Source organism: Colletes gigas, unplaced genomic scaffold (genome assembly GCF_013123115.1).
Source record: "Colletes gigas isolate AHSC1104 unplaced genomic scaffold, ASM1312311v1 Colletes_gigas_Sc00018, whole genome shotgun sequence".
Taxonomy (NCBI): domain Eukaryota; kingdom Metazoa; phylum Arthropoda; class Insecta; order Hymenoptera; family Colletidae; genus Colletes; species Colletes gigas.
This window is the reverse complement of record NW_025106647.1, coordinates 2894821-2918932: the sequence shown is the minus strand read 5'-3', so window position 1 is coordinate 2918932 and position 24112 is coordinate 2894821. Positions and strand designations below refer to the sequence as shown.

Here is a 24112-nt window from a genome sequence, read left to right as displayed (position 1 = left end):
GTCCTTTGTATGGGAAGTAATATGTGGTCTGGCGTTGTCATGCAACAATTTCACTGGACGTTCTCCTTTGCCAGTATACGGACATTTTCGTTCCAATGCTTGACTCAAGCAGATTAATTGACATTGGTAGCAGTCCGCAGTAACTGTTTCACCCGGTTCCAACAACTCGTAATAAACCACGCCGTTGATATCCTACCAAATGCAGAAAAGAAACTTCTTTCCGAAACGATTGGGTTTTGTTACCGATGTTGATGCTTCGCCGGGATTTACCCATGACTTTTTGCGTTACGGATTAACATAGAGTATCCACTTCTCATCGCCCATAACGATTTTCCACAAGAAAGACTTTCGACGCTGCTTATTGAGAAGAGAAAGAGGCGCTGTCACTCGTTGATTTTTGTTAGTTGCAATGAGTTCATGCGGAACCCATTTTACTTCTTTCTGGATCTTTCCCATCTCACGTAGGCGTTTGGAAATCGTTTGCTGGGTTACTCCTAACTGTTCTGCAGGTTCTTTTTGCGTTTGTGCCGCATTCTCAGCGAGCAGTTGTTCCAAATCATCGTTGTCGCACTTCCGAGGGCCTCCAGGGCTTTGTTTGCCGATTAGACTCAAATCACCGCTTTTAAACCGCTTAAATCAAAATGCGCACACATCGTACGATACAACACCTTCACCGAGAAAGGAACAAATCGATTCGCATGCTCTCGCAGCATTTTTCCCTTGTTGGAATTCGTAAAGAATGCAGTGTCGGATATGCACCTTATCTGTTGCCATTTTCGACTCTACTGAATTGAATACTTTTGAAGGTTATGTTGGGCCTTTCGCTAAACTATCTTTTGTTTTAACTAGCTATATGTCAACACTATATGACCGCAAAAGAGCGAGAAAATCTATTGACTTTAAACTTGATTTTATAACTGCAAAGATAATTTGGATTATTCATTTGTACACCTAATACTATTCCATTTTAGACCATTATAAATTACATAACCTAACATTTGTTTCAGTACTTATTTCTCTAACCATGTTAAAATTCTATGATTTATTTCATACGTCACCTATATATGGTTTCATGTGGCAGACAAGTTGTTAAAGATTAGCTATTACTGATACTCTAAATATTGTCTATTGTATTTATTAGGAATGTTATTACTGTACGAATACTTTTGTCCTCGAGGCTATAGTCTAATTTTCAGAATTTCAATTTTTACAAGTCGTAGACCTTTTACTTTTCTAATTACTTCGATTCAATGTTCGGTAGATTTATTTTCAAGAAACTTTTTCAACGGTACTTTGGAAATTTTATTTTTTATAATTATATAGTAGATGCTATAATACATTTAATCTATTATTTATAATATTTATAATATTCACGATTTAAGCGTGGAATATTTTTTCATTTACAAGGGTGTGTGTTTAGAAACTATTTATTTTCTTAAAAATTACTGGGACCCGACAAATTTTTCCTCGCTAATTTTCTCGCAGCCGTAGGCACTGGCACCGCCGCGGAGGACTCGGACGATGGCGAAAGCAGAGCGCAGTACGTGAACGCAAATTGTGTGGTCTTCACTCATTATCGAGGGGACGCCGCGTCCGAAGTGGAGGAACACTTTCAGAGGGCGTTAGCTCACGACAAACTGAAAGGTGAGTTTACTAGATTCAATCGAAATACACGACATTTTGAAAAAAAGACATTAAGACTGTCTTTAAGACTGCAAAATCTAAAAAATATAGCAAAAAAAGAAAGAGTCTTCAGATTTTCATTGAAAATAGTACATATGTATCTTTGGGGGCTCACTGATTACGTGTCTCAAGATAAAATTTAAAAACTACAAATGGCGAGTCCAATATAGTTAATTTCAATGCTGGAGAGTTAATAAAATTACATGAAAATTAGTTAAAAAACAATTTCTAGGACTGTTAATTGGGAATTTGATATGAGAATTCTGAAATTTAAACTGGCAACTCCAATATGGTGGATTTGTATTTTATTAAAAACTTATTAGATTTGTAAAAACTGTTGAATATAAGATGTTTTCTTAATGAACCAAGAAGAGCCAAAAAGTAAACTAAAAGTTAAATTGTTATTTAGGAATCTGATATAAGAATTATAAAATTTAAAATGGTGACTCCAATATGGTGGATTTGTATTACCCTAAAAAGTTATTAGATTCGTAAAAAATGTTGAATATAAGTTGTTTTCTCAATAAACCAGGAAGAGCCAGAAAGTAAACTAAAAATTTCAAAACATGTAGTAATGACTAACTTGATTATTACCACTTTTTAAACCCATCTATTAATTAGATTATACAATAATTAGATATAACACGTGATTGATGGTTTAAAATAATTTTCATTTGATCACAATAGTAATTCAATCGACTCTGTTGAAAAGACATTTCTGTCATCTCATTGAAGGAATTTAAATTTAAAAAGTGTACAAGTTGATGATATGGACACAATATTCATGTAACAAGTGGATAGATTGAACTGTGCAATTAAATAATATAAATACCAGTCACCTTAAAAAATTATTCTAAAGGAACTCAAACAAAAATCAAAAATAGCAAAACTTAACTATTCTTCTTCATAAAACCTTGACGAACCACGTTTGAACAAATAAAAAAAACTATCAACTTCTTAAACCAAGTATCATTCTTTGGTTTTTTTATTGGGGGGGGGGATTTCTCTTTGAAAAATTTTTAAAAACCACCGACAGTAAACAAATAATCACTCGACGATGAAATCGTACGCGCGGGGGCGTTTCGATCATCGAAAATAAAATTCCGGTTCCGAGGTCGTTCCAATTACGATCTTGGTTCGATGGTTTCGACGTCATCGAAGCACGCGCGTCGAAGATTGGACAGCCAGAGCCGGGTACAGGGACTAATGCATCAAAGGGCGGCGATTTAAACGCATCCACCGTGGATGCAACGCGGAGCAAGCCGGAGACCGATAATAAAGTGCGCCATTAGCTCGCGACAACGCTAACAAGCCTCGTAACAATTGTACCGTCGTCGTACTTGGGAGACCTAAAACCCTCGCTGTCGGCCGGTGGAAGGAGACGAAGAAGAAGGAGTGGAAGTCGGGCGAGAATACGAGAGGCGGGAGTGGAATTGGGTGGAAAAAAATAAGAGATGGGACCGAGGGTATATAGGATAAATTGAATGGGGTAAAGGAGAGGCGAAAGAGGAGCAAGAAGAACTTGAACTAAGGAAACCAGCTACAAAATGCTTCGAGGGTTGAAGGAACGAACAAAGATGGACGACATAGGGTGCAAAACGTAGATGCAAACTACCTGGGTTGATAGAAATCATGAAAGATATGCGAAATCTTGATGAAAGTATGGAGGAAGACACGCAACTTAATAATCGTTAATATTATTATTTCTAATGTTTTCAATCGTATAATTAGTCACGAAGAAACCCCGTCATTTTAAGCGCAGAAAGTATAGGAAGAGGTTATACAATTTGGAGTATACAATTAATCGCTTGGAAAATTGTTACTAGCAAAAATTAAATTAATTGTAGACCCACAGGTATATTTTAGCAATGCGTTAAATGTAATCTTCTCGATCTCTTTTTTAAATCCTCTACAGAAAACATACAATTTAGGGTGAGCAAAGTTGTGATAGAAAAATAACTGTAAAATGGGTTTCTTGATTGATACATTGAATGAAATAATACTTATGCAACTGTCTCAATTATATATTTTTCTCTGTTATAATAGTTACAGGGTGTACAAAAATATGTGGTCCTTTGAAATTTAAAATCTTTGAATTTCAAGGTTCATTTTGCAGTAGATGGTTTTTTCAAACAAATGAACTTTGAAATATTGAAGTGAATGATAAATTATTACATTGATTAATTCTCGAGATACTTAATATTGAACTTTAAACTACAAGTAATTTCAACTATATCTCCTATTTATAATTTAAAATGCAATAATCTTGTTTGAGACTTTTTCCCCAGTGTAATTTTGTTCTTAATTATATCAGCATTCGATTTCTCACGATTAAGTTATGGAGTTAATAGTTTCGTCAGCATTCTGTTCAATTAGCGCCGTCATTGATATTAATACAACTTGGAAAATATTTGACGTAATAACGTACATTGCCTTTTTTACAATGTAATGCAAGCTATAAATATTGCACAGTACGTGTTGTGGATATAAATTGTAGAAAATATAGTCCATAAATGCAACGGAAACCTATTCGTGAAACAAACGTAAAAGTTTCGTCAGACGGCATTCCCACGTGACGAAGCATGAAGTTGAATAAATATGGCTATTCATTAGGTGCTCATGGTGTTTGCAATTCTTATGTGTTCAGTTCCTTCGTGGCACCAGTCAAATTTACGTATTAATTACAACAGTCTTGATCGAATACAATACTGACACAAGAATTAATTTTTTTAACTCAAGTATAAGAAATCGAATCCTGACAGAATAAAAAAAAACAAAAGCAACAAGAAGAGGGATCTGAAGGCAGTTTTCACCTGCGCCAAAAAAATAACCACTTAATGGACAAGTGTCTTTCACTTAAAATTGTTCAATGCAAAAATGAAAATTATAGTATTGTGTGGAGATGTAAAACAAAGGTTATATAATTTTAGTGAAAAGTTATACAAAATTATTTGGGAAAATGTAATTCTCAGTTTTATTAGCTACTAAGATCATGCTACTTGATACCATTAGACTGTTCGTGTGAGGTCATGTTAGATTTCTTATTTATTCCAACAAGCTACAAACTGTTGATATCAGAACAATCGTCTTTCATGACATTGGTGAAGTATATACTGTATTTCACGTGTAACATCATGGAAGTAAAACAACAAACACTATCAAAATTTTGTAACTCGAAACCATTAGACTTTTCTTGTGAGGTTATGTTAAATCTTGTTATTTCAACAAACCCAAACTGTTGATATGAAAGCAATCGTTTTCCATGATATTGATGAAGTATACATATACTGTATTTCACGTATAACGTCATGGAAGTAAAACAACAAACACTATCAAAATTTTGCAACTCGACACCATTAGACTTTTCTTGTGAGGCCATGTTAAATCTCTTTATTTCAACAAACCCAAATTGTTGATATGAAGGCAATCGTTTCCCATGATATTGATGAAGTATACATTCTATTTCAAAATAAAACAAGGGGCAGATTTAATTTCGATTCAAAGTTCCCTCACTTTTATTGGAAACCCCTCTATGAATAAATAACGAGGCGGACCATTGTTTGGGCCGGGATTATCGACGAAAGTGGTACCAAAAAAGGAAACTGTCGTCCGAATGCCTGTATTAGAATCGAAAAGAATACCACGAAGCAATGATATCGAGAGTTGAACAAGAAGAAACATTCATAACCGCCAGATAAGGAGTTGAATGGAGGCGATAGGCGGCGTCGGGAGGAATCATCCCGCAGATGGCCCGCTCGGAGAATCGTTCCCGAGAGAAAGAGCCCGCTAACGAGAAAGGGCAGAAGAGGGTAGGGGGTTGTCGAGGCACGAGCGAGTTTGGCAAGCGATCGGCGTAGCAGCCCGTCTATATCGGTATCGTTTAAGGCCGCATTTATCTCGCGGCGGTGCTCAGGATCAGTTCACTAGCCTGCTTAGAATTCAAGACAACACGACCTAATTGTTATGTGCTGTGCGCGTCTCCCCTCCCCCCTCGCGTACCACCGCCAGCCCTCCTGGGCGTCCTCTTCATCCCCCCGCCGGGCGTTTCATCGCGCGGGACCAAGCTTTCTCGGGCGTAGGTAAGGTAAATTAAGAGCTTCTGCTGCTCTCGGGATGCTACGAGATGCACGCTGACTCAGGGAGACCAGAAGAAACACGAACGACAGGGAGGGCGTGGAGGAAAGGGGAGCTGGGGACGAAACGAAGAGACACTGCCCGGAGACAGTTTTAGCCACGGTATGCCGGCTAACATACGTACAAGGAGTGAACGTCTCTGCGGGTGAACATGTTCACCGCTAGAACAAAGACACCCTCCGCGGGGATCGAAGAACGAGCGATAAGAGGGGTTGGGAATTGTTTCAACCTCAGCCGCGTCGCGTCTTTACCGCTCCAAAACGCTTTATTGGGGGTGGGCTAACCGTTGAGGACGAATCAAATTTTTAACCACTTTTTATTTATTGGCATCTTCTTTTACTATTTATTACTCAGTGCTGCATTTCTTCTAATTTTTTAATGGAATTGAATCGTCCACTTTGTCGAACAAGGGCGCAGAATGTTGTCTATACCCGGTTCAACGTGAACTGGCAGGAAATATAAATGGAGAGGGTCGCGTGATCGACGCTGCGTCAGATGATTGGCTGCTGAAGTCGCTCCTCAGAGATGCTTTTTAGCAGTTAATGGCAAGTTACAAATTATATTACAACAAATATAAAAATTGCATTGAACATGTTGTTAAAAGTATTGAACACAAATCTTGGCAATTGGACCATTATATTGTCATTGATTGAATCATTTATAATTAATTTAAAATCTGTCAGGTCAAACACAGAATCAACATAAATTGTTGATGGTAATAAATAGATAAATTAAATGTTGGAATATAGTTTTCCATATCTTAATGTGTATTTTCATTTCTATTCTTATTTACATTATTATGTAATAATATTAATAATATCATATTAATATTAAGGATGAGTACTTTTTGTTCAAAAAATTAGCTTCCTTCCTGCCAATTCTCGTTGAACAGGGTATAGAAAGGGACAACAAGTGCCAGACTAAAACTTAATGAAATTTACAATAATCGACATAGGGTACTCTCTTTCTTTTTCTTCCAGTCATTTATTCCCAAAGAAAACTGAATTTTAAATGTCTGAAAGACACACTAAATGGAAAAGAGGATTTGTCATCAATATTCTTTTTAATTTTTTTTAATTGTTTCCCATTGTGGAGGTCTGCTACAACTGTCTGACCGACCAGCGTGAGAAGAGCTCATACTGAAGTAGTTGTTCTTGGTCCCACAGTGTACACGAAAGGAATCTTGTTGCTTATGTACGCGTTACGCTTTGGTAGTGTCACTCCTGGTTGACCGGTTTCCACTCGTTACTTTCACACTTCGAATTATCGTAATATATCCACTTATCATCACCCGTGACAATTCTCGCTGCAAGAAACTTCTTCGAGCAATTAAAGAACAGATACAGAGCTGGTTGCCAGTCGCTTAGAAAGTTCATGTTGGGGAGCCATTTTTCTCTTCCTTGGATCTTTCTTCCATAGCTTTCAAAGAAATCGCTGGTTGATTAACTCTCTGGGTATTTTGCAAGCTTATAAAAGTTGTTTACACAGTGTCTTCATAGAGCGTTCAAACTTGTGGTAGCTTGCTGTTGTCGGAAGAGATTTGCTGGGATATTGAATGGTAAGTCGAGTGCTTGTGAGGGAGGCAAGTTGAGCGTAGCCCTCTGATGACGAGTGTGAGAAGTGTCGCCATAAACTCTGTTAGTCGTTCAAAGATCGCTTATTGTTTAGCTAAAAATTACCATCCTTAACTATTCATTTTGACAACCCAGCGACATTTAGTTTATTTATAACTAATGCTCTATTATATTACACTTGAATATTATTATTTGCTACCTTCGTATAAATACCAAATACCTGGATTTTCTACCGATTCCATTTTCTCAGTAAATTACCTTCGAACAGATAACCATAACTCCAAGATAACCTTGTAACGCAGGTGCACAGCATGTCTCCAGCCACGAAGAACAACGAGAACACTTTACCCTACCGACCAAGCATTCGCTTTAAACAATTAGTTGCTATCTAATCGAGCAGCAAGAGCAACCGAAAGGACTTAGTAGACGTATGACTGCACTGTAAAGAATCCCTGCACGATCATCGAAATGGAACGCTTATCAAACAGAAACTGGACGCTAAACATAATTTCAACGGTAGATCAAAGAACTCCCCGAGCACCTAGATCGACGATACGCGAACCCCTTAATCACGAGGTACTCTCCTCCGGAGTTATCAATTACCCGAGCCTCGTGTAAACTGGTTAAAGACGTTATTAGCCTCGTCTGCTCGCTGCCGATAATATATTTCACCGACTAATGAGTTAAAAGAAGCCACGGTGGTTCGCGTGTTAGGACAAAGTGGCGATGGACACAAATATCTGTCCCTCTGCGGACGGGGAGAACCTGAGAGATTAATCCAGCTACCTTCGCATCACATTTGAAAAACTTTCTTTGCAAGCTCGTGGATTGGGTGAATATTTTTTATCGCGTTACTCGAATTCAAATAAGTGTTTATTGATGGATTAACTTGGACTTTGATATCTATTGATAATACATATGCAAATAAAATTTCAGATTACTTCAATAGGAGTCAACAAATATAAACAAACCGTTTGTCACTCCAGTGTTTGAAGTACCACAATAATCGTAACCTTTTTAAAATTGAACCCGAGATTAATTAAGACAATCTCTACGAAAGAAGTTTATGACAATTTAGATAAATATTTCTGGTAATATTAAAAATTGAAGTTTTTGAGAATCCCTATCTTCTTCCTTGTTTGTCCAAACGTAGAAACCAGTTGGAATAATGTACGATGTCCAGACAGCCTGGACATGGAACCGAGAAGGGTTAAACGGTCCTGCGTCTGGGTTTCGTAACGCACGAAAATGTAATTTCGCGTGGAAATTGGTGGCGCGTTGCTTCCCCTAGGGAACGACTTCTTGCAACGGGAGAAATTGCATCTCGTCGTTTGCTACCAACCGGTACCAGGAGCGGCTGCCGTGAGTTAAAAGGACGGGATCCGGCCGTACGATACGGGCGAACGATAAAACGTTATGCCAGCGAATGCTCGCCGATACGAACGCACGAGCAGCGCAACACGATCATCCTGATTTCTTGCGAACGTCGCCAGCGGATGATCGGGATCTAAGCGAGACCTGACTTTAATTCCGTTGCATTTGAGTCGCGCGTTCGTCCAGGTTCGCCACGCGAAAAATTGCATCGGTATCCATTTACAATAGGAAACAGTCTGTAACTACGAAAATAAAATATTTTTCGATAAGTTTCTAAAATAGTATTTCGTTTCATTTTTGTTTATTTTCATTTTTAAAAAGTCGAATTTTTGGAAATGATTGTATTCGTTAAGTTTTCAATGTGAAGATTACGGTGGATTCCTGGAAACTTAAGTGAACTGAGTAGTAGTACTTAATTTTTAACTAATGATGTTTAGCCATAGGTACTTCTGTAGTTTTGTGAAGGCAATGACAAGTTACTTCGAGTTATTGTATTAGAACATGGTATGGTACTTTTCATAAAACAATTCCTAACATACAGCTTGATATAAATGCTATAATATTGATAAAAAATATGCACTGTATTAAGCTTTAGAAAAACATGGTTGATATTCGTATGAAATCATTTTGTCTGGAACACTTTTCAATATTATTAACAATTTCGAAAACATTCAAAGGGATATAAATGGGTCACACTGTACTTTTTTGCAATTAGACATAAACAAATGCTATTTTTTCATACAATTTATATGTTCTTATTATTATTAAAGAAAATTAAAATACGGTAACTGAAAGCTATGATAAAGACAGGCATCGTCAAATTGTGACGAAACTTACTGTGCTCACCATTAGAGGGCTAAGCTTAAAGCTCTCTCGCAAGGACTTCACCGGCCACCTATTCCTATATTGTACACATTCCTTGACTGGCATTAAATGTCGCAGCGTCTGAAGCAAGACAAACGATACCTACTTCGTCTCTTTTCTTCTGCTATTTTATTTACTTCCATAACAGCAAACAAAATTACATGGAGAATTTATTTGAATCGAACGAAGCATTAAAGTAAATCTTGAATTTAGGAAATCCAAAAAGATGGATTATTTGGTAACGTATGTAACGATTATTTGGTTTATATATATATTATTATTATATTGTCTCCTAATAAGGAATCCTCTTAAGTAAATCTTCAATTTCAGTAAATCAATTTCAGTAATCCAAAAAAATATCGATTGTTTGATAACCTTCATTCCTCAATAAGAAGTCCGCTTAAGTAAATCTTGAGTTTCAAGCAATCCCAAAAAATAGATTGTGTTTCGTATGTTCCACCCTCCCCCTCCCCAAGAATGAAAGTCCTTTTTTAGTTATTTCCTAATCTAGAAAAAAGTTGTCGCGACGCGCGCCAACACTCGCGATCAGTCACTGTGGCGACCATCCCGATCTAAAAAATTGCTCGCGTTTATCAACGCGCATACTTCCGTTCAAAGGGTTAATTTGGAACGTCCGGATCTTGAATGGCGAGGAACAGAGCTTATCATGGCGGGGTACTCGCGTGTCGCTCTGGTGAGAATACGACGTCAGAACGGCGGTAACGTTGAGTTCGGGAAATTGAGCGCGTCGTTCCAGTCGGTGGCGTCAAATTAACGCCCCGTTCGCCAGGCACCGCGGCGCAACAGGGACGCAATTACTTGACATGGCCCTTACACGACGTCGTGGCGCCTTCAAAGGCTCTGCCGCAAGATTAGTCGCGATACCGTGTCTTCGGCCCGCGATCATGCTTTTTCAACGCGATACCGCGAAATACGAATCGCACGGATAAAAATGGCCGTCTTATCTATGAACATGACGCGACTTAATGCACCCTAATGCAAAATGCCACGATTCGGTGATCGATACATTCGACAACATCGTTTGATCAGATTGTACGATTACCCCAACTTTGATGTTTTGTCAGAAAAAAGTTAAATACATTGAAGAAAATTCTATAATAGGTGATAAAGAAAAATGTCTTAGTTTTTTATATCGAGTAATATAAATGTGAAAAACTAGATAACATAATTGTTTAAAACGAGAAATTTGATAGCGTGGAACACCATCTGCAATAACGAATGGATTTCATAACAGTTTTCTAAAAATTAAATTTAGATTCCAGTGGAGAATATTCTCTGACTTTTGACAAAAGACTCCTTGTGACACATAGTAACCGATGCAAGTACGTTTGTGCATCAACTCCCTGTAAGATTACATCACTTTAAGCGTCCCTTTGGAATGCTTAGTAATCTTGGCATCTCAAGCCGGGACTGTAATCTCTGCGTGAGACCGTGTACTCGTACTTGTGACACATGGTTCGGAGGACCCCAGACTGGGAACCGATACAGGCAATGTGTGAGACCTTGGAGTCACAATACGATACTGAACTCGTGAGAAACGATACTAACGTTGCTATATTAATCGATCCAGGTCTCCTTAAGTCTGCTACCAACAATTGTGGTCATTATAGTTGAACTATTGAACAAAGTACCAAGTATTACTGTACTTCCTTGAGGTGTCCAAAAGATCAAGAGTCTCAAGACTATTGTTCATTGCCTATTGCTATCTATCTCAATATTAGTTCTCAGTGAAATTCTCGACTCGAAACAGCCACTTTGAGACTACCAATCTGTTGAGACTTTTCGTATACGCCTCTGTTTTGATAGTGTCAGAAAATTAGAAATATATAAATGCCTGAAGCAGCCCATGTGTTTCTTCTTGGCGCGTTTCCTCTTCTTAAAGGTGGATTGGTCAGGGCACTTGGTGGAAGAAGGGCCGTACTGCCAAGGGTAACCTCACAACCCTGGCTTCGGTCAGGGTACAGAATTGTATTGACTCTTGCTGTGATTAGTCGCGAAATACAGAGTTTTAGAACGTCCACCACGTGTCAATTTTATACAAACGCCCAACCGGTATCCTGAGCGAAATCTCATTTTTCTGACAATAGGAAGACACCGTTTACTATTCGTCGGTTGTGAATCATAGGCGACCATCGACGTGTCAGAATTTACAAATCGAAAATAGACCGGAACGCGCCATTAGTTCCCGCAACGATCTCAATCCTTGTCTAGGGGCGTCGTTTTCTTTTGCGACGACCGCCTCTGTGCGACTCGCAATCAGAATAACGAGCCATCCGGTCGCACCGCCACATCAATCTGCTCTGGGTTACGTTTTGACGAATCGCGGCACCGCGACGCGCGACGTCTTTATAGAGGCACCTTCTGGCGGCGCGCCAACGCCACGCGTCGACGCCGAGCAGCACGACAGTCGCGAGAAACTCATTCAGCCCGTGTCAGCCGATTATTTTCCGCCGGCTTTAGAAATGAAACACTGCGACCGTGTCCCAACGGAAGATTTACCGACTACATTTGTATCAGGCTATCGCGCGCTAGGTCGAGCGATCGATGTCCCTAGATCGGAACGGGGATGAATCATTCTGCGGACTGGACTGGAAAAATGAATAAGCTCACACGTTGCTGAAGACAACTTTACCATATACATTTATTTCCGTTGTGACTTGGTGAAAACTACCGATCTAAGAACATCTTTACACATGTATAATGTCGTTTCCTACTTTTTGCGAATGATGTTCAACTGTTTCTTAATATTAAGTCCTCTGATGATGCGATCAGACTGCAGCAAGATGTTACAAATCTCATCAATCATTTGAATATACCGAAATGTAGAATTCTGCGTTTTCATCGTAAGAAAACCCCCGTTATATTCCCTTACTCAATTAATGGTATTTTTTTGGAAGATCCCACTAGCAGAAGAGATCTTTGAGTTATATTCACTTCAGACTTTTCGTTCGCTAATCATATCAAACACATTACATTATTAGCTTCCAGGTCTCTTGGCTTCATTAAAAGAATGTCAACACATTTCAAGAACCCTAATATATTAAATATTCTCTTTAACGCTCTAGTTCTTCCAAACCTTGAATATTGTTCCCCTATCTGGAACCCCTACTACCACACCCATATAGATTGCATTGAAAGCATTCACCACAAATTCCTACGCATCGTCTCCTATAAGCTGGGCAGTCCCATTCCAGTTACTTGTCATCACTATGGCAGAATTTTGTCGGGATTAGGGTTTCTTATCCTTGAACAACGTAGATCTATATCTGAATAAAATCATCAATAACTATGTAAATTGTCCAGAAATTTTACCATTAGTTAAATTTAATGCTCCGGCGAGAATTACTCGAAATATGGAATTATTCCATATTCCAACATTTAAACGACATTATACATACAATAATTGTATTAATCGTACTTTTGACCAAGCTAACCAATTTAGCCAGCGTCTTCTTCAGCGGTTCTCTGTATTCCTTTAAAAAGCATGCCACTAGATTATATAAAAAAAAATGCAACTGTATTATATCAAAGGGTGTACAAACCCGTAAATAAATAAAAAAAAAATAAATATACAGGGTTCACGCTGTTACTAGCCAGCGATATTTTCGAAAACTATTATGATTAGAAAAAAATGGGAGAGGAGAAAGTTTTATAATTTTTTATGATCAATGGGACAGTGTATATCAATTTTTCATAATTATATTATTTCGCGAGAAATGAAGGTGACCTTCAATTTTTTAAATAAAATGCCCTATAGTTTTTTAAGCCATATGAAAGTACGTGTCAAGACTAATTCATTCATGTACTATATGATCACCTTCGAGGTATTGGAAAATCGAGAATAAAAGAAGTTTCAATACCTCATAATATTGTGTTTATTAGAACTCTATATTAATATGAAGAAATTAATACAGAGAAAAAGTCGTTCAATATGGTTTCCTTGTCTTCGAATACACATTTCATTTCTAAGGATTACGTTTATAGTTGCTGCCGCTCTTGTTGTATGTTATATTTTAATTCTTAAATCATTTGTATCTATGGGAGGCACATCGTAAAAAAATCTTGAAGATCATTATATAGTACGTGAATAAACTCGTCTTTCATTGACACATACTTTCATGACATAAAAAATTTCGGGGAAACATTTCTGGCCACACAGTATATTTTCGGTAAAGAATTTTTTTCTCGAAAATGCGTAGGATTTCGATGGTATGTCTATTCACAAAAAATGATTGTAATTTGCCCTCACAGTTAAACATAATTTTTTCAGAACGATTTGAAATTTTTTAATTTCGACGAAAAGTTTGTCCACTTACTGAATTTTTTTCTAAAAAGTGGATAGGATTTCGATGGTATGTCTACTCACCAAAAATGATTGTAATTAACCTCCGCAACCAAAAATAATTTTTTCAGAATGATTTCAAATTTTTTATTGTAAATTTTTAATAATTTTTTAAACAAGCCTCAATCAACAAATTGGCATTCTTGATTTTCGTCTTATTTTGGCCTCTAGAATCTCCCATTAAAATTTATCCCAGGGGTGGCCAAACACCCTGTATAATTAAAACTTGTTTAGATTAAATATGATCAAAATCGATGAGGAGTCCTCCACTCCGAATAATTACTGTTATTTTCTAAATGCTGTATATTGTAACGATATAAACGAAACAGTTAAATAGCTCATCAAAGACTATATTTGAGCTATAAAAGGCCGATCAAAATTCAAAGTTGGTGCCGTTTCTCGTGAATTTGGCGGTCTGAACAACCCTTTCGAGTTCCATCAGCGGTCCAGGTCCGCGTTCGCGTAGAATTGAATCCTACCTTTCCTCGGTTCTCCCCCTGGTCGCCCCACCAGCGGGGCCGCGGCATCGGCACAGTAGAAAGCCGACCGTGGACGCTCGACACTCTGTTTCTTTAATTGCGTTAATAAATAAAGGACAGTCGGCCGAGGCCAGTGAGCCAGGGCCAGGGAGACAGAAGGGGGATAGAGAGAAGAAAGAGGAAAGGGAGGCGGCAGCCAAGAAAGAGGAAGACGAGCCCAGGGGTTGGAGGAAGGGCGAAGGACGCGAAACGATGGAGGAAAGTGTGTGGAGGTTGATTCCGGCCGCTATCTCGCATCTCCCTCCCTCTCCATCCCTCACCAACCCCACCCAACGTAAGCAAATCGCAATATTTAACGCGATAGTTAGTCAATCTTTCTTGATACGTGTGTAGGAGGATGATGCCGCGCCGCTCGGCCAATCTACGGCCAGTTGCTCGGCCCAACATCAACGGGAAAGTATATTTTACACGTTTGTCAGGAACGAGGACCCCTTCCTCCTTCCATTCGGCATTCCTCGCGTGGGAAACAATGCAGCCCCATGGCTTCTTTATGCTCAAAGTGTCGCGGGTCAGTTGTTACCGGGACGACCCGATACCCAATCGGATTACAGTATCGTCCCCGGGGCTCGTTGGGGACTCGAAGATTGCGGCTCGATTCGAATTTTTCGATCTCCCGCGCGCGCGCGGAAATAAGACGAGAGAGTTTCTTGTTCGAGTATTAAGGCGTTATCTGAGATAATGGCGGTGGTTCGGGACACGGGGACGCACGGTAACGGATTATAACGTTTGTTACTGTTAATTGTTTAGAAAAATTCCATCGTTTTTATAAGGAATTTCTTCGTGCAATGTTTTCACGTTGAAATATTTTTGAACGGTTTTGACAAAATTGATGGATGTAAGAAATTCTTATTTTTCGAATAGAAATTTTTGTATATCAATAATAATACAGTGTAATTGAAGAGATACAATTAAATCTTGATTAGTGGATGTTGAAGGGAAATTAAGAATATTTTAAGTTACAGAGGTTTTGATTTGAAGTTACTTTAATAATAATGATAACACCTTGTCTTTGTACCCAAATATATATAATTTTGTTTATATTTTTTTTCTTTTAATACAAAACAGATAATGAGAGTATTATTAGACATTTGCATCGAAGAAAAGTGGAATATATAACTTGTGAACGGTTAAAAAATATAAATCTTGCTGTCGATTCAAAGAAATGATTAATAAAACATACATATGTCTTAAATAAAGACACAGTATATTGACAAAATTTCCAGTATCGTCTGATGACTTCTAAAAGATGTTAAATCGCTCGTGAAAGATGACCTAGATTCCAGCTATTTTGGTCTCAATCTTTAATCTGGAAAATGTATGCACAAGTGTCACTTGTAGCGAGTAATGTGCAAAAAGACTTAACACGTATCATCAATAAAATATTTGCATATTATGTAACATAATTCTCAGGTATTGCGATTTTAAAGGAAAAAACCCCCAAGTTGCACAGAATGTTTTTTAATATAAAAAAGTGGGGGAAAACGTTCATTTTAGTTATTTAATATAAAATATATATAAACTTTTCGTGGTGGGTTAAATAATATAACACCATGCATGAAAAGCTGAGCAAAAGGTGGGACAGTTTTTAACCTACCAAATCTTAAGGATTTAAAAACTTAATTTTTTTCAAATTTAAAATCTTAACATTGACATTCCCCCTTCTTCTATGGATAAAAAGTGACTATAGATTAAAAGTGGTTAATTTGGACTGAACAACCCCTAAATTAACTCGGTATAACTTAAGCCTCCCCGATACAGCAGATATAAGAACACTGGGAAAAGAAAAATTATCATCAAATATCATCAAACGACACGACACCCGTTTGAAATGCTAAACATTTCATTCTAACCAAGAAAGACTCTCTCAAATAGGTGTTATACGATCCAACTTTTTCAAATTTAGAATTTTAGAATTCTCCTTTCTTTCTACAGATAAAAGGTGACTTTTTACAATTTTTTACTTAATTTTTGCATTAAAGCGATCAAGTAGCTATAACTTAGGCCTCCTCGATGCGGCAGGTACAAGATCACTGGAGAAAGAAAAATTATCGTCAAACGTCATGAAACGAAACGACACCGGCAACGTTGAATAATAGCAGACCGCAGAGTCGGGATAAATTAGTAGACGACACGTTTTCCATGGGATAGTTAAGAACAGCCCAGTCGGAGATGAAATCGAGGAAGAGCGAGAGTAGGAATTAGAAGTATAAATCGTCGGCTGGTTCGACCTCGTTGGTTCAACCTTCGAATATGTGTTTGGATTGGCCAAAGGAGATTCGAGGGAGAAAAAGGAATCCCTGGACCAAGGACTCCGGAGACTCGCGGGAGGATACACGACAAGCTTCTGGCTTTGGAGTGGTCGCTTGTAAAACAACAGAGCGGTGCCTTTCTGTCGCGCGGTTCGATCCCGTGGGATCCGGCTACTCGTTTATCGTGAGCCCTCGAAAGAATCGTGTGCTGGCCCGTGGGAAACGATACAAATATTTTAATAAACATTCCTCGTTCGCCGAAACGTCTAGCTCTCGATGGAAATTACTTGCATCGATCGGTCTGTCGATCTACGAAAGGTCTGGGGCAATCGATCGTAGGTACTCTTCGTTGAAACCTTTTAATCTACTGTTACTTTACGCTTGTTCGTTCGTAAACGGGACGACACTTGCAGTACAGCAATGTTATATAATTAAATCAGTGTTTAATCGAACTAGAAATGAAAACAATGCTCTGAGACTAGATTGAAAAATTTTATTACGAAAAGGGAAGGACGCGAACTGTTCGACTTTGATTTTAGTGTGCTTTTGCAATATAATGTTAGAGTAATCCCTTTTGACGTATACAAAATATTAGGTGTAAATATTCAATAGCTTTTGAAATATAAATAATTAATGTGGGACAGTTATAACTTGTGTATAATCCCATCTGTTCACAGGATGTCTCGTGAAATTTAATATTATTTCAGTTCAGAAGTTTTTGACACAAATTGCTTGCAAGTGTCGAGACACTAACAGAAGATTCATTATTGTCATTGGACTCTGGCAATGGCAGTATTGTAACATCAATAAACTCCTACTTGCTACATATTTTTTCCAATACAAAAATACAATCCTGAATATTTGGAGATGCTTCTGTTTTCAAGTCAACAATTGGGTCAAACGTTGAGTACGCGAAGACACGATTAAAAACACAGAAATGCCCATAACTGTTTAGTAAATATATTTGTAGCTTGAAAACGTAGTAGAACGTGACGCAAAATTAGACGAAGTCGTAAATAATATCCTTTTCGTTATACTCTCGTTGAAAATGATTGCAAAAAGTATTTATCACAATTCAGTTTTACTGTATTAAATAATTGGATATTACGATTTCTTTTTTCTAGAAAATATCTCTCCCATGTCCATGAGGAACTTCCCCGCATCCTTCTGGAACAGCCAGCATCCTGGCGAGGTCTACGAGTATCCAACGGATCCATGGCATCCACATTATCCACAGTATCACCACAGGTGAGCCCACCTAAGATTCCTTATCTTGTCCTTAAGATATGTTTCTACGTTAAGAAAAATCAATACCTAACAGTTTGTAATTATTCTATTTAAAAACGTGACGATCCTCAGTCCCAAAGTCAACGTTAGATTCTATTCATGAAAAATTAACCGTTTTCTTCAAACAATTCTCTGAATAATAACGAAAAAATTGCAATTTTTGAGCTGTGTCATTTTCTAGAGTTGAGTAAATTCACGATTAACGAATAAAATTGTTAGAGTTGTTCTAATACTAGATTCTAACTCGCCTGAATGTCAGTTTAAAACATTCATTTATAGATTCTAATTCATGGATGTATTTACAAATGAAACATAAATGGAAGTTTAAATTTTAAACTTAAGATTTAAAATTTGCTCAACTCTAATTTCAACTCCCGTCCATAAGTCATTTAACGAACGTAGACCAAAAACGAATTAATACTGTGAAGCGATGTAAATTGTAAAATGGAACTACCACTTATTTATTCGTTACAAAGGATAACTCATATGGTATGTTATGGATTTTAACAAAATGTTAGCAAACAATTCAAAATTTTCATGACTTCAAATTAATGGTAGAATTCTATCAACAATTATTTTTCATTACTTCTTAGTATTTTTTTCATTAATACCATTCCAATCTTTCTATATATTCTGTAATAGTCCACAAATTCTAAGTCTATTAAGCAGTATTAAAACATGAGATGTTCATTTTAAGAATCTTGACTGTATTAAGACATCAGATGATCATCTTGAGAAACATGACTATATTAAGATATAAAATGTTCATTTTAAGAATCACAATTGTATTGAGATATAAGACGCTCATCTTGAGAATCATGACATTGTTATTGGTCACAATTCTACCTGTCAGAGCATCACAAGAAATTCATAAGTAAACTAGTAGAATTTATTTATTAATTAATTTCTGTTTATGTGTTTTCTATCACAATGCAAACAATGTCCTGCTTACCCTTTCTCAAAATTTAACTATAGAATACTAACTGGAAGAACGATTCAAGGTACAGTTCTGAATCAGTTTTGAGGCTTAAGGTGATTATTTTAAGAATCATAACTATATTAAAACGTAAGATGATCATCTTTAGAAACATGACTATATTAACGCATAAGATGTAATAAGATGTAATATCTCAAGTCATAATAATCACAGTCGTGAAATATTACATCTTATTACATCTTATATCTTCATATAGCCATGTTTCTCAAGATGATCATCTTACGTCTTAATACAATTATAGTTCTTAAAATGATCACAGTCGTGATTATTAAGACTTGGGATATAAGATGCTCGTCTTAGGAAGCACGACTGTATTGAGATATGAGATGTTCTTCTTAGGAATCACGATTGTATTGAGATACGAGATGTTCATTTTAAGAATCATGACTGTATTGAGATATAAGATGCTTATCTTAAGAATCATGATTATTTTGAGACATAAGATGATCATCTTAAGTTGATCTATAAGAGTTGACGACGAGTGTAGCCTCATCATTGCTAAACTTGGTATCAAAAATTTGCAACCAGTCAAATTCAAGGGGTTAATTTGCATTTTTTAAGACGGAAGAGCGAAATGTCCGGTGACTTATGGACGCTGGCATAATGTCTAGACTTCGCGACGAGGAGAATCTTTCGGAAAAATCGTGTGTCATGCTCTGATTTAAAATTCAATGAGTGTCGCGACTCCGTAGTCCGTGGTTCGCGCGTGACGCGCGAGACCAGGGCTTGATTAATCGTCGGAATCGTCGCGAGCGTCGTTCGTTCAATTAACGGACGATAATGCGGCCAATGTTTCACGCATTCCAAAAATCCACCTCCGGCAGGCGCGACACGGTCATTACGCGATAGCCTGCCGGGATAAACCGTCAGAAATGAATGTCGGGGCGCGTACGAGACGAGAAACGAGCAACAGAGGGAACGAGAGAGAGAGAGGGTGAAGAGACGTCTGTGAAAAAGGAAGGAAAGAATGAGAGAAAAATCACGTGAAACGGAGAAAAATAGAGAATCCACACGAGCACTAGAACGAGAAAGACGGATTAAAGGACCGTGGTACGAAAGGTGGGAAGAAGAGGGAACGACGAAGAGAAAACGAGACGTGAAAAATACAGAAAACCGTCGGGAGCAGGTACCCCTGTGCTCCGGAGAGATCTTTAGCGCTGATCTTGCGTCGGTCGCCGTATAAATTACCAGTCTGTCACCGTTCTTGAGAAGAGGCACGATATCGAGAATTCTTTCCCTCCTTCTCTCTCTCTCTCTCTCTCTCTCTCTCTCTCTCTCTCTCTCTTTCGCACGCGCCACCCTTTTTCTCTTCTCATTTCCCCCACCCCGTAACCCTTTTTCGGTCCTTTCTTTTCCTTCACGCGGTCCCCGTTTGTTTGTTTCCTTCTTTTCTTTTCCCCCCGTAACCCCCTCACCTTAGCCCCCTTGGTCGTTTTGGTTTGTTTCTCGTTGTTCCTGGTTCTCGCGATCGAGCATCGAAGTTAAGAGGCAAACGGTTTCCACGGTTTGTTCCAGGGCTGTGCACGAGTATCACCACCATAATATGGCGGCCGTGACGAGTTACGGCGGTCTGTTGTTGGGTGGTGCACGAGGACTCGGTCACCATACGTCCCACCATGCGGCGCACCACGCGCACGCCGCGGCCTCCTACAAGGACTGGACGTCAGCGACGCCGTCGCAGTCGCTCGTCGACGCTTCCTCCGCACCCCCTTACCCGCACGGCCCATACGCGCCCCTCTCTGGTGAGTAGAATAACGAGGGTTACGTTTAACCTTTCGTGGGACGGCATTTTTTTCAATGAAACGTTGTAGATCTCGTTCCGAAACCTTGTACACGCGACCGCGACCATAAAGTTTCCGGAATAATTCACTACGAAATTTTATCTGGAGAATTAAACAGGTGTAAAGCCTTCCAAGTAATGCCCTCGTATCTATACACGCGACGGATCCATCGATCACGTTTCTTGAACTCGTTTTTTGGTATTTCATCTATCAGGTGGGGGGGGGCACAGAGCGTTCGACTTGGATTTAAATGTGCTTTTGCAGAATGGTGGTACAGAGGCTTTCTTTGACGTATGCGAAATGTCAGGTGTAGATATTCGATAGTTTTTAAGGTATAAATAATTAAGGTTACACACATAAAATTACATATATAAAATAAACGTTTAATCAGTGAACTTTGAGTCTTCAGTATATATTTTTTTATACATAACGACAAATGACAAGTATCATACGTGCTACTAGAAACGTTAAAAAGACAAATGTGCAATATTACAAAATTAAGAAGAGATACAAACTGTTCGACTTCGATTTTAATGAGCTTTTGCAGAATGGTCGTAGAATCATTTCTTTTGACACATGTCGATTATTAGGAGTAGATATTGAATAGTTTTTAAAATATAACTAATTAAAGTTACATGTGATGCATTTAGTCTTTTCATAAAAAGAAAAATATCTTGTATTAAGATATATTATAATAGCTAATTTTGCAGTATCCTATATTTGTCTGCTTAAGGTTTCTAGTGTGGCTTATCACGTAAAAAGAAAATATTATAAAAGTATATAATTTGCAATCGTATACAAAAAATATATTCAGTACATATCCATCTGTAAGATAGTATGTAGCTTCAATTATTTATATTTTAAAAATTGTTGAGTATCTACACCTAATATTTTACATATACCAAAAGGAATCTCTACTATTATTCTTCGAAAGTATGTTAAAATTGGAATCGAACAATTGGTGTCCCTTTTGAGTGTGTTTTTTGAAACATTGGAGCAAGGCTTAACAGGGCTGAATTAACCAATAAGTTAAAACAACGTAAAACAAATGACAATAATAAAAATTTAGAAAATAGCTTCCTAGAGAAATGAAGGTCTTCTTCTTCACACTATATTATAAAGGACGCCACGACGAATTCTGCCACAATCTCTTCAAGTATACTGACACATATGTGTACGCTTAGTGTTTAAATTATTTTAAATATTATATCATAATTTCAATGACATGTTATGACAACATTGTCACAAAATTAATGGTCGGTGAATATCAGTTTGCATTTTCGTTTATTGGGAACAAAATAATTTGCTTCTGAAGATATTAGATGTTCCTAATAAATGAAAATGCAAACTAATATCACCCACGACATCCATTAATCTTGTGAAAATGTTGGCATGACATGTTATTGAAATTATGATATAATATTTAAATGATTAAATATTTATACCCTGAGAAGTATTAAGCATCTACGCCTAGTATTTTACATATCCCAAAAGGAGTCACTCTACTATTATTCTACAAAAGTATGTTAAAATTGAAATCGAACAGTTAGTGTCCCTTCCTTGTCAGAGTGTCTTTCGAAACGTTGGAGCAAGGCTTAGCAGAGCTGAATTAACCAATACATTAAAACAGTGTAAAATAGATGGCAATAATAAAAATTTAGAAGACAGTTTGCTTCATAGGAAAATGAAAGTTCCTTTGATTTTCGACACCATTATGAATTGTTCCATTTTAATTACATTATATCTTGAAAAGTAGTGAGTATCTACGCCTAATATTTTACATACACCAAAAGGGATCGCTCAAATATAATTCTTCAAAAGAACATTAAAATTGGAGTCGATCAGTTGGTGTCCCCACCTTGCTAGTGCGTCTTTTGAAACATTGGAGCAAAATTTAACAGGGCTGAATTAACCAATTAGTTAAAACGATGTATAACAGATAGCAATTATCAAAATTTAGAAAACAGTTTGCTTCATAGAAAAATGGAGGTCTTGAGTTTTGATGCCACGTCGAATTGTCCCACTTTATTCATTTATATACATATTGAGCAATATTAAGTACCTACGCCTAACATTTTATGTACGTCAAAAGTGATCATTTAATATAATTCCCCAAGAGCACATTAGAATTGGAATCGAACAGTTGGTGTTCCTCCCTTTCATTTATTTTTGAAGCACCCTGTATAATTCAGCGGTGGAGGTTGCGGGGGTTAAAGAGGCAGCGCGGCCCTTTTTGCAAAGACGTGTCCCGAGCACCTCCGTCGAGCGGAGCGAAATGTTTTACGGCCGAGCCGCGGCTTTTTGTCGTCGGCATCGATGATTTCGGTGGGAGAACAACGAAGAAACGGGGTCCCGAACGTGGCAGCGCTATATCGGCCCGCGGCCCCCATTAAGCTCTTATTAATTGCGAGCATCTGAGGGGCCGACCGACCTTTCTTGCGCTACCTGCGCGCCATTCTGCCTCCACTCGTTCCGCCGCCCGATACAAACGCCGCCCGAACGCTCCTCCTCGGCCTTCCAACTTTGATGTCGAGTCGATCCTCCTGACGAGATTTATCATGTAAATCACGGATAAAAACCACGCGCACCCCGCGCTACAAACCCGGGATACGCTGGTTGCGCGTCTATCGATTCATCGATCGTCGTTCGAACGCACGGAGGCGCGGCTTTCGAGAAGATAGGCGAATCTGTTAGCCAAAAGATAATATGTAACTCCGAAGGGAGTATAATATTTGGTGTACGCTGAGTTTCTTTTTTTGTATGTTAGAAATTGTACGATACCTTTTATTTATATCGTTTCGTTTGAATGGAAAGATCCTCGTGGTTGTAAAACAAAATTATAAAATTTTATATGTAAATCATAAACGTGAACGTGAAAGTTTTAACTAAAGTAGCTATTTTTCACTTTGCATTCCCTTTTCCCAACCCTCTGGTAAAAGATGAAAGTCCTTATTTTCAAAATCTTGTAGCAGAAAGCTTTTGTTGTATAGAATGGAATAAATGAAAGCCTGATAGGAAAAATTTAATAAAAAAAGGAGAATTTTAATATTCTTTAAAATGATATCACAAAATTGCACTTGAGTGAACATTTCTATTAAAATGAATTCTTGGATTGCAAATGGTTAAGAACGTTCTTAAAGTACTACAAAATGGTGGCAAAGTTTAACACTGCAAATGAAAAATAATCGTAGTTGATCGCAGAACAATACACAAAACATATTTTAATTTCTCAACATTCCAGCCTAATAATAGTTAAAATAAATTTTC

At 37.8% G+C, this 24112-nt stretch overlaps 1 protein-coding gene across 2 annotated transcripts in view; it reads left to right on the top strand.

Annotated features, from left to right (window-relative positions):
• Window positions 1-24112, top strand: part of LOC122400469 (protein vestigial-like) — a 159265-nt gene that overhangs the window by 114112 nt on the left and 21041 nt on the right. The window contains exons 3-5 of one of the 2 annotated variants that reach the window (XM_043401958.1): window positions 1492-1644; window positions 17905-18028; window positions 20580-20806. In XM_043401958.1, coding sequence (XP_043257893.1) covers window positions 1492-1644; window positions 17905-18028; window positions 20580-20806 — 504 coding nt within the window. Of the gene's footprint in view, window positions 1-1485; window positions 1645-17904; window positions 18029-20579; window positions 20807-24112 lie in introns of both variants that reach the window. The other variant, XM_043401957.1, reaches the window with a different exon arrangement.